The sequence below is a fragment of the Prorops nasuta genome, unplaced genomic scaffold (genome assembly GCF_024137725.1).
Source record: "Prorops nasuta isolate Cenicafe-Biocafe unplaced genomic scaffold, Cenicafe_Pnas_1.2 PNAS00014, whole genome shotgun sequence".
Taxonomy (NCBI): Eukaryota; Metazoa; Arthropoda; class Insecta; order Hymenoptera; family Bethylidae; genus Prorops; species Prorops nasuta.
This window is the reverse complement of record NW_027116811.1, coordinates 3,238,322-3,251,757: the sequence shown is the minus strand read 5'-3', so window position 1 is coordinate 3,251,757 and position 13,436 is coordinate 3,238,322. Positions and strand designations below refer to the sequence as shown.

Here is a 13,436-nt window from a genome sequence, read left to right as displayed (position 1 = left end):
ATAAGCTGATTCCCTAAAATCCTATATAATAGTCCGCGTGCGCGCGCGCGCGCTTAATGAGGAATAATTTTTTCATTCACCCCTTTCCCTATATCTTCAATTCCCTAAAAAATATAACTCCATGTATTCGCAGTATCAAACTTCAATTATGGAACATTCGTATACTTTTTACGTATAGATCAGAGTCAAGAGAGAAAAGCCAAGGGAGGCAAAGGTCAAAAGTGGCTGGGTTAATCACGGTGGGGATTGCACGAGTACAAATGGTGGATTAATATAGAAATTGGGTAAAATGTCAAAATTGCATCGTGCTTTAGGCGTAAGGACGTTTTTGGATGGTCCTGGCGGACTGTCGCGAGAGGTCGGGTCGAGCTCGAATCGAGCGGGAGAGAGAGAGAGAGAGAGAGAGAGAGAGAGAGAGAGCGAAGGACGCCGGCGTTTACCGGGTGCGCGCGTCCTGACAGAGGGATGAGTAGGTAATCGGCCAGTTATCCTGAGAACCACGTGCTCTCAGGTCCAGGATACGTTATTTTGCAAGACGCGAAGATGCAGCAGCGAAACGCGTCGCACACGATCTACGCTCTGCAGCGAACTAGCTCTCTACCCTGGCGCCGCACCCCCCGATCATGCCCAGTAACCCCCGCCAGCCCCCATCAACCCCCGCCTGAGCGTCAGCTTCTTCCCGCTGCCGCTTTCGCTCGATCGTCCCTCTCGCTTAGCCACACCCCCGCGCGCCCCCTTGCAAAACCCTTTGCACACCCACACCCATCAGCAAGCTACCCGCAGTACACCAACAACTGTAAGAGCACCAGCCAAGCGATACCAACCTAACCACAAATATATATATATACATATATTTATATGTGTGTGTGTATGTCTTCCGGTAAAATGGCTACCAATTTTTATAAACGAGGGAAACGACTACCTCGATGATTAGAGAAAAATTCGTTGGGCATTCGAGTTTCGAACAATCAGTTTTAACTTGAAAACGTAGGGGTTGACCCTTGAACTATGAAATTTTAATGTTTAAATGTCAGCCGTACAGAAACTCTTGGTACGAGAAAATGTTAGACCAAAATCCTGTAGGTGTGGAACTCTTTTTTTACTCAGCATCGTAATTATCCTATTAGTTTTATTTAGATGGAATAACGATGGTTAAAATTATCCTTACATTTGAATCGAAGTGCGTCATTGAGGGATTTAGATCGAGTGACTTTTCTTGTTTTAACACCTGTGTATTATCGATGGCTTTGGAAATGGGACAGGTGGCTCCCCTTGGACATTGCTTTCTGGTGATGATAAGGCAGAATCGATTGGAATCCAGAAACTTTAACAAAGTTCAACTTGCATGCTTCCCTCAGCTTGTCGGAGATTGTCACCGGAAACGACTGGTTTGGAAATTGTTACGAATCCCTATCTACCAGACACCAGGGCGGCTGCTATGTATATAAACGACGAGACTGCGAGGAGAGTTTAGCCAGTTTCGGAGTTGTTGATTCCTAGCTGGATTTCCGACCAAAAAGTACCAAGGATGTGTATATATACATATATTTACACATTCACGAGATGATGCCCAAAGAATTTCCTCGACTACCAACAAATTTTCTTCAAAGTAGCCAAAACTAGTATCGTTTCGAACTATATAATTGCCAAATCTCTTTCCTACCACAAACTTCAGCACTGCACTCTCCTCGTCGAAATTAAAACGCATCCCCTTTAAATATTATTTCGCTGACTTTGGGTTAACAGACTGCAAAGCCTTTCATTGCGAATATTACAAGATTCAGGAATTATCCAATTGAAATTTGAAGAGCAATTAATTAATGAGAGAAAAATGAGATTTATCTTACAATTAACCACATCGTCTAGTTTCGATCGGAGATAATTACAGGCGGCCAAAGTAGGACGAGATGCAACTAGGTCGAGGCACAGGTTCCGAATAATTAACCACCTACTCTGTTTGTGAGATCGCAGCTATCGTCATCCTCGTCGTTGCGAAATGCTGAGAAAAGTACTGCGATGAGAACAATTACTTTTGTAAAACTTTTTACGCTCTTTTCCTCCACTATTCCACTAAAATGCGCACGCGCTTCAATTTAAGCACTTTGGAATAATAGTATAAATGAGATGCATCAGCAAAGAGTGTCTTTATGTGATTTAATGCTTTTAACATTTACGGAAGATGCTTGAGAAAGTAACTAGCGAAAGAAAAAAGTAATGAGAGGTATACTATATAGTATACACTTGAGTTTGATTAGTTTCTTGTAATTGTTTCCCGCGAGAATCCTTTGTAATTTAACTTGCTACCATAAGTTTTCGAGTCTTCCCGTAGTTCTGACACTAGGAAAAATCTCGTCAAGTTCTTGATGATTGAAACAAACAATTGCAGGTCAATTAATAATATATGACAAATGGTGATATTTGTTAATTAATAACTGCACGAAACAAAAAACTGTGTCAATGAAAGCTCACATGAGAAGCTGCAACGAAAACTTTACAATTAGTGTCAGAATGATGTATTTTCTAAGCCATTCATTTTGAGGTCAAAATTCGTATGCATCATGAAAAATATGTCGTACGTGCAGTAAAAACAAGATACTCGAGGATTTTTGGTAAAAGAACGCGGATTACTTTGCACATTTGTGTCTTTTGACAATAATTACTCGTGACTCTGTGTGTTGATGGTAATTCGTTGAATTTGTCTTTTTTAATTATTAAAAATATTAATGAAAGTAGGGCGTCGCATTGATCTTCATTGGTACCAAAACAGAACACTAAATATGATACGCAAGGTCAGTGTGAAATTCATTATTTCGGCTACGAAGATCCTATATATATACTTATAAAAATTCAATGTACGAAAACGTGACTATAAATATATAAGTAGACAATAAATACATAAACCAATAAATATCTTGAAAAATAGCACGATACAAATGTCAGCAGACTAGATCTTCCTATATATTAGAGTTCAGCAACTATTTAGGCTTACTTATTCGTTGACTTCCCCTAGCATTGCAACAGTACTCTCCCTTTTTTATTACCTCGTCGCACAAGTTTTGTTTGTTCTCTTTCTCTCTCCCCCCCCCCTTTCTCCCTCCATCAAGCCATTTCTACATTCTAAACCCCTTTCTCAACTTGCACCATTTCTTTCTACCTTTCACCGCGGGAACGGGATTTTTAAATGAGAATTTTAACGATCGACCTACATCTCAGTGCCCTATTTACGATGTATCATGTGAAATATCAAGAACTGCGGTTAATATGCTACTAGAACTAACTGCAGCTGGAAGAGATAATCATAATTGTAAACGCGTCTCTTCTGCCTTGCTGCTCTTTCCATCGAAAAATTGCTCAATAAAATAAGATACTGCGGCAGTTCGGGATAAATTATTTCTAAATAAAAATGTACATCTCTTCCCGTGGTTATTTTATCAGTATAACGCATGTGTTTAATATTTTATTAAGCAAAACTCGCTTCTAAGCTTTGATCCGGTATATGCCACAATATTGAAATATTTATGATAAATTTTTGGTTGAATTTTTATACTGTTACGCGAGTTTACAGTATGTCAAGGATATTTTATTGAATCCACTAGATAAAAAGTTTAAAATTACTTTCAATCCCTGCACTTACCCGCATATGTGGCTGCATCAGGAGATCCTGAAGTTCTCGAAGATCCGCTCTGTCAACATTTCGTACCGCCGAATGTTCTGCCTCCCGAAGGATTTCCTCAACTTCCCGTGCTCGCTGCACTGCATCCGTCTGTGGTGGTCGCAGTGGCGTAGGTACGCGACTTGATATCTTATCGTACAACTAAAACAAATAATGCAGTAATCTAATAGAACGAGAGTTTCTGCTATAAAGTGGAGTTTGCAACAAGCAAAATGAACACTGAATATATATCCACCCAAGTGCTTATGGATAAAAATGTAAAAGTACAATTTATTTCATTCACGGTATCATCCGTTTATTAAGATTCGAGGTAAAGCGATTACAAAATTAAAAAAACCTAATTTAATATAGATTATATACCGGCTTAAAATTCTGTATAAATTAAATATTTTTTCACCGTACGGTTCCAAACGCTGGCTTTCCACGTGAAATATTCTGTCAAAAAAACATTATACGAGCTAACATTGCAAAACGAATATCAAATATTCATATATATATCCTACGACTAAAACAATCATAGTGATTTTCAATTAATAATCCGGTTATATCTTTTATATTCTGTCTAGCGTTCGTCAAGTACTCACCAATAAATTTGCAATTTCGAGCAATTCAACAGCTAGTTCGGCCCCGCCGATGAACATTAGCTGATAGAGATGCATGTTTGATTAAAAATTGAGCGCGATCGTCACCCACGCGACCTGCCCTGACGCGCAATGGCCATTTGCCCCCTGAATCGTCACCTCGAGCGAATCACGAGATTTCCCATGTGGAAATGAAGAAATACGGAGGACCGAGCGCCCGTGGCATTTGTTTATCAGGACCTTTCGGCGGCCATTTCGGCAGGCTCAGCTGTAGCGCTTGCGCGTTTTTCCGCCTGTTGCGGGTGGGCGAGCTAGCTATCCCTCAGGATACAGCTGGACGTTGCTGAAGAGAATCGGCAGGGGATGGGGTGGAAGGGTGGTACTGCTGGTGGCTCCGCTTTTGGACAAACTTCGGAACTCTTGTACCAGAAGTAACTCGGGACCACAGGGTAAGGGAAAAAGCTTCTCTCCTCGAATACCGACGAAAAAACGCGAAACTTGGAGCAAGGACCTGATTCAGAGTCCATCGGTAGCACTCAAGTACAGATACAGCTTCCGGATGAAATTCTCTAAACCTACTCCTGGTAAGTACCTTCCCTGCTTTACCCTTTCTTAGTATAACAACCGAGTCTCGTTTATAATTATTTTTTCGATTCATCCATATAAGCTTTTACTTTATTATTAACATAATTATTCGATTTGTGTACCTCCAATACTGCTCGTAGTCGATAATCTTCAATGGCACTTAAAATTTCCGTACGCAATAATCTTCCACTCTCTTGAAGCACTTCTATGTCATCCAACGAATCTAAAATTTCAGCTACTGCTCCTGAAATGGGAATATGAAATTTTAATTATCTCGTATAATCCATGTTATATATACTTGTGGATTGAAAGCTGATAAGACTTCAATTATCTTAATGGTTTGACAAAGCTAATAAATTTGATGCTTATCAAACAAGACTTATCGCACAAGAAATAATAATTTTGTAATAAACCAATAACATGAGATATTATTCAAAGTCTGTTAATAAACGTGGATTTACATTTGTTTACTAATCTGCAATCTAAGTTATATATTTTACACGTGTACGACATTTTAACACGGCAAATGCCATGACCTTTCCTTTTAAAGTCTTGCTTACAACTTTTTATAAAATAATGAATGAATAAATTGTATATATGAATGTTTAAGGAATTTCCAAAGAATTTTCCTGCTACACACCTGTGATCGTAATTTCATCATCTCCGATCTCGAAAAAACTGTCGCCATTAGTTTCCGAATATGGAGCGTGCCATTTTGGTGACGACACGGCTGATTTGACTACTTCTTTTAATTTTCGTCTAGCGTTAAATTTTTTAAGCTCCTCTATAGTTTCAGCAAGATGCATTCGAGGCGCTCCCTTATCTCTATCCTATAATAATAATAATAATAATTAAATTTAAAATAATTAAAGAAACTACAATCTATTCCTATATAAATAATTTAAAGTTAATTTAGTAGGCGTTTTCACGTGTTCCTTTTCCAAGAGAATACATAAAAAATGAAACACCTCTCCTCAACAGCTTTAAACGTAATTTAGTTTCATCTTACAATCCCTAGGAGGTATCATAAACACTGTTAAGGTATTACAGTAATAACGACATAAAAGAAAATAGTTTAGGATGCAGTATGAGCCCTGTAGCAGTCATTTTCTATTAAACGCTGGAGCTTTACCCTTACGCGATATCGATCGATAACCCACTTGCAGGTGTATCACATTGACATGGGGTGTCTTCAAGTATTTTATTTTAGGTCAGTGACTAACTGTTGCACCACATAATTCTACTTTATTATAGTACTAGCCTGCAATTACTATTTCTATTTATAAATATTAAATTAACGCTAACAGTGTCAAATACCCCTTAAAGCGAGACGAATAGATTATTCTTAATAGACTCGTAACACTGACAATGCGTTTTTTGGAAATGGTATACGTTCATCATGGGCAAATAGAAGTTCGATGTCAATTAAATTGCAATGACTTATAAAACCCATAGTTCAGGTTTATCGGAAAAGAGTGGAACGTGATCCTACTCACTCTAAGCCACTTGTGGTTGAGAACTTCCTGGATGGTGATCCTGTGATTTACATCGGTAGTGAGCATTCTTTGTATGAGATCTTTTGCTGGTTCACTAATGATGTACCATTGTGGTGTTTCCATCTGAAAAATAATTTCTATTTATATCCCTCGTTCCATTTGAATTTCTATATTTGTATTTTCCCAAGGGATCATTATTATTCGCATTCGGCATGAGATGGAAATGGTACCTGTACACGTCCTCTGCATATGGCTTCCCTCAGTCTTTCTCGGGAGCCGACAAACGGAAGTGTGCCAGTAAGAAGAACATGAAGAAGTACACCGGCTGACCAAACGTCACCTGGTTTTCCGTACTGTCGACGCTGGATCACTTCTGGGGCCATGAAGTGTGGGCATCCGATGCGACCTGAACAAGAAAGCCCATTGTGAAAAAGGAAAGACGATTAGCATGCGTGGCGAAGCAAAAGCAAGACTAGTGGTTTGCTTCGAAATTTCGCAGCCGAACTTTTCAGGAAAAAAGCATGATACTTGTAGAGCAAAATTTATTACGAAATTTTCGTTCCACTTTCATAAAACGACCTGAATACTTCTACGTCTGTTAAGCCAATTCATTTTACTAAAAGTATACAAATTATAATTATCGTTTTTCCAAATTCTGCTTAATAAGTTTATGATTGGTATGTATAATGATATTACACAAACAAATAAGCCAATATTTAGTACAAAATAAGAAATTATGCAATGTATGATCTGATCACGATTGAATGAATTAAAAAGGGAAATAATATTAATTGGAAAACCAATGAAGCTAAAAAAAATTCATTCATGTAACGTTTCAAATAACTGTATTTCAAAGTATTTACGTACATAAAAACATGTGTTTTTTAATATTATTAATAACATGAGTATGGTGAATTAATATTATACAAATAAATAATTTAATTGCTAGAAAATATATAGCAATCAATTTGATAAAGCAAATATAGTGCCATAACAAATAATGAGAAATAGAGTATAATGAAGTATATATCAATCAAAAAGAATACCTACTACACAACATGCAATTTAAACTATTAAAATTTTCGTCTTTAAACAAATCCATTCGTATAATTTGTGGAAGATTATTGACAAGTAATACTGCTTTGAAAAACGTCTTTTTACTTAGTTTTGCACAAATCATTACGCGCATTATTTTCTTTTTGAAGATTTTAAGCGCATTGCCTGTTTTGTAGTATTTTAAACAGTAGAAGCATAAAATATCAACAGGGTATAAACAACTGCATATCATGTTATAGATAAACTTGCGGGAAGTATAGACACAATGACAGGCTAGTTCAAGTCTACGTACAACGAGACACATTCAAGTCAATTATGCAGTATGAGAGCCACTTTTATACATTTGCCCATATATAGATAAAAAAGGGACATATATGTATATATTTATATATATTGAAGGATTTATTACGTATAAATCAATCAAGTTAAATTCGTGATCGAAGCATCTGCAGTGCAATTGAATTTAAAAAGGATGTAATGTGCCAAAAACACTTTATACCGTACATCTTTTATCGATAATTAGATCTTTAATTACTACGATATATCATATTGAGAGTTCGATAATTCCAATTGTGCATTAATTTATATACTCAACAAGAAAGAACCATACAATATTAACAGTTACCATTACAGCGAGCATAGCTGCTTCTTTAGATTTGTAGGAGTGCAATTTTTAAGTTCATTTCAAAAATGTCATTTGACTCTTTTTCCTCTTCGGTGAAACATTTCACTGAACGTGTGCGACTAATTGCTATTGACACAAGCACAATAATTTTCTCGGTTAAAGCCAAAGGGTGTGGAGGTAAAAAGCTGTAACGAACCCTTCAATAGACCAACAGAGATAGACCAATAGGTCTCTACGACGACGAAGCAGGACTCAAGACATTCGCGCGCTACAAAACGGGAAACGTCACGAGAGGAACAGGGAAGAAAGAAGAAGAAAGCCCCTCTCTCTCTCTCTCTCTCTCTCTCTCCCTTTCTGAGAATGTTGAAGGAGCTAGACGACACAACGAATATCTGTTACTACACGCGCCCGCACAACGATTTTACAAGAACACACTACCGTACGTAGGTCAAGTGGAATATATATGCAAACACTTCGTGTTCTCAAGCTTACACAACTGAACGACACGGGGGTAGAAAAGCTCCGTTCCGTCACGAAAGGGACTCGTTAGCCTGTTGGAATAATCGTCCACAATTGCAAGCTCCAGGAGAGACTTTGGAGCGCGGAAAATTCTAGTTAATTCTTCCAGTCTGCATTATGCTATATACATTTCTAGAAAAAACGTCAAATGATACGCCGTCTTGCGATCAGTCGCGCTCTATACCAACCCAGTTGAAACGTTGAAGCTTTATCGAAAATAAACTATATATATATATATACATAGCCCCGTTTCTACCCCCGGTTGTTGGGTAAGCCGATATGGAGGTGAAAAGTCATGAATACCGATGTAGTCTTCCGGGTCGCTCATTAACGAATCCTCAGCGTCGGTCAGGTCCTCAAAAGGGAAATTGCAGCTCGCAGATGTTAACCCTAGCAAAAGAATACATAAGAAGGTGCGGCAGAATTGGTATTCAATGCCAAGAAAACACTAATAAACTATCGTATAAGTTATTCCAATTATTCTTCTTATTCTTAATCATTTTATATAGGCATTAAATTATCCTCATCCTTGATCATCCTTCATACACGTAAGTTTTTCACTCACTGCAATCTGTTGAGGGATATAATGGATTAAAAATAAATTTTTTAAAAGAGTTGTAAAAGTACTTGTATGCAAGGGGTACTTGATGAATGTTGTATGAAGACCGTATATATATATATATATATATATATATATATAGAGGTGAACAAAACGGATTCATGTGTCACATAAATCGATAAATTATGTAAGATCTTGCGAGTAAAAAAGTATTAAACATTGTGCTTTCGTGAGATTGTTTGCTGCTTTCAGAGAATAAAATTAAACTTTATCATATTATTCAAATAACACTTGTAATAGAATTTGTTCCTTGAAAATTGTACACTTGATAAACGAAAAGATTTGATCTAAGCGAAATGCATTTATTGTTTCAAGTTCTATAAAAACATTATCTGTGTGAATATAAATAAACTGTATTCTATAAATAAAACTATTCGCTTTATTTCCATAACTACCTTGACTTTTCTATTATCTTTGGTAGTAACAATCAACTAATTAGTATTACTGATAACATGTAAAATTGCTTCACTAATATACACATAACGATCAAAGGGAAAGATAAATCCGTGTACGTAAATAAACATTGTTGGATTTCAAGATAATTGAGGAATAAATATTTAACGGATAAAGTTTGAGCAACACGCAAGATATAAATATAGATTTGAAATTGGAAAGGGTACGATTATATTTGGTAATATAAAGAGTACATCGATATATATTTAATCGATTATCAATTTGGAATGAATATTTTTGGGTTTGGAAAGCAAGCGGCAAGCAACGGCAGCTTCTAGGATACAATAATGTGGTAAGGATGGAATTAGATAAAAGTGTAGCATAAGACAATCAGTGTGTAGCTGTTGTAAGTGTGTGTAATATGGCGTAGTGATACAAGGCTCCTGCGGAAGTGATGATTAAAGGTCACGCTTACCCTCATTGTCGGCCTTCAAGTAGAGCTGCCCCTTTGGGCTCAGACACTGCCGATACTCGGTTGTGTAAACCTCTGTATTCATTCAAATCAAATTTCAGGTTATCATTTTATAATGAAGTAGCGATCTATCCTCGTGCTGGGATCAATTAACTCTAAGACTCTAATTCCAATGCTTAAGAAGCTTTGTCACAGGAATATTATGATAATGGGTAGGGGATTCTTGAATTATCATAGGAACCGAAAAGTGATGCTAGTCTGCTTTAATATGACTATATATTTGTGTTTCGTAAATGTCATGGATTTATGCAGTAGTACGAATACATTTTCATCGTACCGTGACAAATAGCTCATGTTTCTGACTATTTCGCATAAAAACTGATAATAAATTACCAATAGACGGACAAAATAATATTAATTTATTTTAGAATGGTTGGAAGCGAACTCGAGTGGTCGGTGAGAAACAAAAAATGGACCTATTTAAATGTATTGATTAAAGTGGATTGGTCGATATTGCAATGTTTACTCTATCAACAGCTTTTAACGGTGAAACGATCGAGTGTTGTACGATATCCTTTTTTATTTTGCACATAACATTATTTATGCTTACCGTCGTGAATGACGATGATGGTGAAAAATAAAAATAAGCATCTCTGCTTCGATAGCACTTGATGGCTAGCACGTATAAGAGATTCATTTTCAGATACTGTGTCTACATAGCTATTATTCATTTAATGCAAATTGGAGTTTCCATAAAAACAGAGGTATAAATTGATTTTATGCCGATAAAATTGTAACATAATTCTGCAAATATTTAACAAGAAATAAGAAAAATACCTATTCGTTATTTCAGCATAATAATTAAAAATAAAAGAAGCAATTTAATAATATCAAATTGAAAATATAATAGTCTGTAAATGAATCGGAGAATAGACTTTTCGTATAGATAACATCAAACGATATCGAAGCATCCAAGAACGATGAAAAATGTGTCATTAGTCCGAGGCTAGTTTAACAAGGAATAGGACATTGAAATGTCAAAATGAAAAAAGGACCGATAAAAGCCGTTGCATTCTGCACATCAAACACCGAGAAATTTCGTATGTGTCTGCCAGTCACAAAGCCAGCCAAATACTATATCTAACAAAAAGTATAGAAAAGTAAAGTAGCGTTTCACTTTTAATGACAAGAGTCCCAATAAGTCGTCATTAAATAGTAAAACCTAAATCTTGAACAATCATAGAAATATATGTTTTAGACATCCATAAAACCTCAAAGTTATTTATGCAATAAAGTATTTTAATATTTGTAGTTAAATCACTTAAATTGAACGTTAAAAATCTTATAGCGAAACTTATAAAATAGAGAAACAACTCCTGTACCAGAAGCCGCACGACATTAGCTCTTATATTCATTAAGAAATATATCGTAAATAAATAATTAAACATTTAATAGGTTGAATTTAGAAATATTGCTCATGCCTGCTATTACTACAAATTGCCACCAGTAAATAATTTTTCTCAACGTCTTCTCTCCCCTCGTGTCTTGTCTAAAGAACCCTGTGTGTCGTTGTAACCTCCATTCAAGATTGATCTACAGCAAACTTCGCGAAGAGAAAGCTACTCTAAAACTACGATGGCAAATGCATTTCTTGTTCCCCTAAGCTGAAACATCATTCCTTATTCAATTAACAAACCGTCTTATCTACTAAATATTTTCCCTTCTACGATAATAAACAAAAATCAAGATGAATCATGAAAGCATAGTTCAATCTATTTTGATAAAAATAACCAAAGTACCCACAAGTTTATCGAAGAATTAATAAAAACTCTACGAGTATTATTCGGCTGGTAACACAATTAGCTTAAAATCGTAATAGAATTTAGCAAAAATAAGGTGGAAGCAGGCATATTTTATACTGCACTACACATTTCAGGGTCAGCGTCTCTTGGATCTACTACGCGGGGGAAGCGATTTGGTAAGTGGACATTTCCAGTATTTTCCTGCTTTCACCCCCTAGAAAAACGACTCGGATTGTAGTCCACATTCTATTATGGAAGAGCAGGATGAGAGAAAGAAAGAGTGAGATAGTGGGGTGGGGGAGACTATAATATATATATAGATAGAGAGAGAGCTAACGTCGTACGGTGGTTCTCTCCAGGGGTGCAGGAGAAATAATGTTACGCAGAATGGATTTACGGAAGAAGAGAGTAAAGCTAAATCGAATAAAAGACGAACGTACCGACACCGTTTTGTGATGCTGGAAGTTGCACAGCAACGCCAAAACCACGCAGTTTCACCGGTGCAGAATTTTCCTTGCCTGCTAGAAGGGCGCACTGCGGCTTCAGGTCTCGATGGATTATATCGTTTTCGTGGCAGTAACGTAGAGCTTCCAAAATCTGTCGCATGTAATGGCTGAAAAATAGAGGATAGCGTTGCTCAAATTCTGGCACAGCACTCTTATATAGGTCGGAATATTGATAATACTGCGTCATAAGTCATGAAAAACCATCAGTCTCTCTCTCTCTCTCTCTCTCTCTCTCTCTCTCTCTCTCCTAGGCCTTCAAGTTTAAGCATTAAATGCATTTTAATGAATATAATTGATGTAAAAAATTAAAGCGTAGCTTCGATTAATGCACGAGTCTCTTCTAACAAAATATATATAGTTAACCTTTTCATTTATTCGATCAATAAATTCGATTATAGGATTGTCAATTTTTCCGAAGCCTCTGATACATACTTTCTCGGATATTTCTTAATAACGTTATGGAGTGGTTATGAGTATTGATCATCTAATTGGGTGAATATGACATTTGTCCTCTCGTCTATTCGATATTCGGAAGTGAGGGAGGGGGAGGGCGCGTGGTTGGATGAGACGTTGATTAAAAGGAAACGCGAGTATTAGAGCAAAGTTTAGATATGTACTTGCAACATTGCCCCTTGGCATAAGGTTGCAGGGACAAATTTTTTGAAATACGAGTTGTATACGTCAGTAAACACCACTCTTGGGTGTCGCTACCGAACAAAAGCATCGTGAGTTACACAGTTGTTACAAGTTTTAATAGAATGCTACAAGGTTGGAAAATACCAGCAAAACTACTTTGACTCGGATGCGAGTATACCAAACGTGCTACAACGTGGGAAAGGATTTATCAGGACAAGGATTTATCGCGCCCTCAGGATAGTCCCTAGAGAAAATCCATTTGCGTTATATTGAAATACGATAAACAGCTGATTTAACGCCACTACCGCTTTCACAAAGCTGCACAATGATTTAGTTAAAAACGTTAGCTCATTCGCCATAACTACTTTGCGATATCTTCGTGCTAATAGCCAACGCTATAATTTTTCACGCGTATTCAAGCTACTCAACTCAATTTCACCCGCTGAATACGCAATTGCAAGCAATGAAAGCTA

The 13,436-nt window shown here is 36.8% G+C and overlaps 1 protein-coding gene across 11 annotated transcripts in view; it reads right to left on the bottom strand.

Moving 5' to 3' along the window:
- Positions 1-13,436, bottom strand: part of CASK (peripheral plasma membrane protein CASK) — a 109,007-nt gene that overhangs the window by 84,716 nt on the left and 10,855 nt on the right. For 7 of the 11 annotated variants that reach the window (XM_066735682.1, XM_066735686.1, XM_066735684.1 and 4 more), the window contains exons 5-12: positions 12,262-12,434; positions 10,023-10,094; positions 8,839-8,925; positions 6,566-6,741; positions 6,336-6,458; positions 5,480-5,669; positions 4,962-5,083; positions 3,635-3,814 (exon numbers count right to left, since the gene is read on the bottom strand). In XM_066735682.1, the coding sequence (XP_066591779.1) occupies positions 3,635-3,814; positions 4,962-5,083; positions 5,480-5,669; positions 6,336-6,458; positions 6,566-6,741; positions 8,839-8,925; positions 10,023-10,094; positions 12,262-12,434 (1,123 nt within the window). The remainder of the gene's footprint in view (positions 1-3,634; positions 3,815-4,961; positions 5,084-5,479; positions 5,670-6,335; positions 6,459-6,565; positions 6,742-8,838; positions 8,926-10,022; positions 10,095-12,261; positions 12,435-13,436) is intronic. The other 4 variants (XM_066735689.1, XM_066735691.1, XM_066735688.1 and 1 more) reach the window with 3 other exon arrangements.